This window comes from Hydractinia symbiolongicarpus, chromosome 10 (assembly GCF_029227915.1).
Source record: "Hydractinia symbiolongicarpus strain clone_291-10 chromosome 10, HSymV2.1, whole genome shotgun sequence".
NCBI classification, from domain to species: Eukaryota; Metazoa; Cnidaria; class Hydrozoa; order Anthoathecata; family Hydractiniidae; genus Hydractinia; species Hydractinia symbiolongicarpus.
The window spans coordinates 26,390,090-26,393,267 of NC_079884.1; the positions used below are offsets into that span (position 1 = coordinate 26,390,090).

General features: G+C 30.2%; 1 protein-coding gene across 1 annotated transcript; it reads left to right on the top strand.

The window, feature by feature from the left end:
- The first annotated feature begins 478 nt into the window (after positions 1-478).
- Positions 479-2,813, top strand: LOC130612231 (RING finger protein 37-like). The gene has a single exon (XM_057433537.1). It carries the CDS (start codon positions 629-631, stop codon positions 2,162-2,164), a length of 1,536 nt encoding a protein of 511 aa, XP_057289520.1. The 5' UTR covers positions 479-628; the 3' UTR covers positions 2,165-2,813.
- The last annotated feature ends 365 nt before the right edge of the window (positions 2,814-3,178 follow it).

Genomic DNA, 3,178 nt, shown 5'->3' on the forward strand with positions numbered 1-3,178 from the left:
TTATATAGTTTGTTTACTGTTTTTGGTTACTGTTTGGTTTACTGTTTATTATTATGTTTTGTTAACTACTGTTTTATATGTCCTCTGTGTATTGTGGAGTTTGCTGTAAATTATATTATATAAATAAAACTCGTATTTATTTTTGATTTGAAGTTATATGCCTAAATAAATATATGTTGTCAAGTTGTATAATTATGATTCTAAAAATTTATGTTAAATGTTTAAAACACAAATCGAATTGTTAAAAACAATTAATAGTAGCTAGCTAGTAAAACTGCTGGATAATTACGCATGAAGTTGTTATGCCTATACTGTGGATTGGGCAACTAGATGTGTTGTTTTTTAGAATAGGTTAATTGAAAGACCTTTACCTTTTAATTTTCAACACATACTGCCACAAATTTCAAGCTTATACCTTCTGTTGAAACAAGTTGATTTGTACATCTTTTTTAAAAAGTCCTAATTAGTTCTTAAAATTTTAGCCTTCTAGTTCCACTGATCATGCATGACATCTTCAAGCATCTGTGAGTGGGGTGTTGTATTTAACTGTTGTCTAAATTTGACATTTGTTTTTTTTTCCTGCATTAACTCTTGACTTTAATTCTAATCCCAAAAAGTCAGAAATAAAATGGAAAAGCGGATGCTTCAAAGTCGACTTATAAATTTCGCTTCTAAAGACTATGGCACAAAGATATGCTCAACTGCTTTAACAGTAGATGGATGTGAAATTGAAAATCTAATAAACCAATCACCCAGATCTTTTTACTGTTCAAAATATTTTATGTCCGAATATTACATCAAATGTCCAGTAGAGATAGTGATGACTTTTCCTTGCCTCATTGATATATCGGCTGTTTGCGTAGAACCAAAAGTATTAAGTCACCAGTCGAAATGCATCGAGGTGTTCACCGTCATGGAAAGATACAAAAGTACTTTTTCAGTTACTACAAATTCACAAAATAATAAGTTAAAAGAAATGATTAGAAAAAGACCAGGCATACAAACTGAAAAGAATCATTTGGAATACCCCTGCACATATGTAAACGATTTCACTAAGCCTGAAGTACGGCAAAGTAAAAAACCCTTTTTAAATTTTGCTGGCAAGTATAAGTGTAATATGAATGAGCCACAACAACAACCAGATAAAGTTTTATTTGTGAACAGAAGTCATTCTTTGCCATTTCAAGCCACGATGTCAAATTATGTGCAAACTGAGTTAAAACCATATGCATCTACCCGTGCTTGTAGTTTTATGGTTATCCGTATAACTTGGGCAACAATTCCTGTGCTAAAAAAAATTGAAGTATGGGGAACACCTGCATCGAATAACCCTGATTTCATTTTTAAAGTGATACATAATATTTTTCATCCTAAATTGAAAGATCCCCCAAGTGAAGTAAAAACAGAAAACCATGAATCTAAAAAAGTTGAAATAATAACTTCAGAGCCTGTTAATACTGTTATTCCTGAAGACTTCATTGATCCAATTACGTTTTCTCTCATGACTGTGCCATTACTATTACCATCAGGAAATATTGTTGATAGAGACACACTAGAAAAATATGTTGCAGAAGAAGAAAAGTTTGGACGTCTTCCTTCTGATCCCTTTACTGGAATTGTTTTTCATGGTTCACGGAAAGCAATACCGAATACTAGTTTGAAGGCCAGAATCGATGAGTTTCTTTTGAAACACGGTCATTTAATTAAACAAAGCAGTCAAACATCTGGTTCAAAGGAAAGTTCGAAAAGAAAGACTGTTGATTCTTTAAGGGACAATATCACATTTACCAATACTAGTAACACTTTGAAGAAAAGGAAAATTTTTAGCAATACCAATGACTATCATGTTCACGCCACAAGTTCATCTAGCATAATTGATACATCGAACACAACAACTGAGAAAAATCACGAAACCGACCTGAAGGATAGTTTAAATTTATCCTTGTTTCAAACTTTATCAAAAATTCCAATTTGCCAAAAAGTTAAAAAAATGGAGATAACATGTTGCAAATGTAAAACCGATGAGACAAGCAAACTGTTTACTTTTCCATGCCTTCACTTGTGCTGTCGAGAATGTTTGAATTTATTATTAGACTCTCAGAAAGGATGTTATAAATGTGGAAAGACTTTCAGTAGATTGAATGTTTTAAAGTTTAATGGATAAATATGATGCTATTTGTTTTGTTATTGTTGTGTTTTCATTTGTTTTTAATTCAAGATAAGCAACTGCACCTGAAATAACATTAGAAAGAAAGTAGAGAAAAAATTAAAATTTGTAATATTACAAAAACATTTACACATTAGTTTTTTCATTTAATTTTAACAAACCTAAAAATAGTGATTGAAAGTTATCTTAATTTCTTTGTTTGGTTAACCATTTTAGTTTTTAGGTACGTTAAATGCACCTTGCAAAAGTTTCTCTCTTTAAATCACATGTTGTTACAGAAAAGTGTTCCGCCTAGATGTTAGCATTTTTTGCAATTATATTATATTGAAAAAAAAATTTAGTGGATATTTTTTACAGCCATGGGAATTGACAACGGCATTCGTCAATGCCGTCGTAAATGCCTTCGTTCTTTGTACTGACAACAGCAAAAAAATTGCTGTTGTGACTTTTTTTCTATGTTTTTCCAATGAATGAGTGAACGACAAAAATTATTACTTGATTATTATCTTTTTTTGACGCAGCGATGTTAAGTGGCTGTGTTTGTTTAAATTATTTCCCGTTTGCATGTAGCTAGGTTAGTGTTTTTTACGCAACATTATTTGCTTCTGACAAGCCGTTTTCGTGACACAAAATCGTTGTTAAAAACTTTTTTTTTAAGGTCAGTCCACTATAATTGTATAAGAATATTTACATGTTAAGTTAATTTAAAACCAAGAGTTGTCTAACATATTAAAGTTGAAATAGTTATTTTCTCAAATTTTCCGAATCAATATCAGAAAACACTTTAAATTAAAATTAAATTTTAACTAGATTTTATTATTAACTTCTTTCAAGACGTACCTTTTTATAAAACATTTAACCCATTCATCAAATATTTTTTAAGCAACAAATATGTTGCTTAATAATTTTTCTTCTTGTCACCTGTTATTCTAAAGAAAGAAAACGCTTTAAAATACTTTGATGTTCTGAAAGATCAAAATATACATTATTGTGCAACAGAAAATTAAACTC

Coding starts and splice junctions, on each gene's coding strand:
- LOC130612231 (XM_057433537.1), top strand. CDS start 629: ATGGAAAAGCGGATGCTTCAAAGTCGACTTATAAATTTCGCTTCTAAA.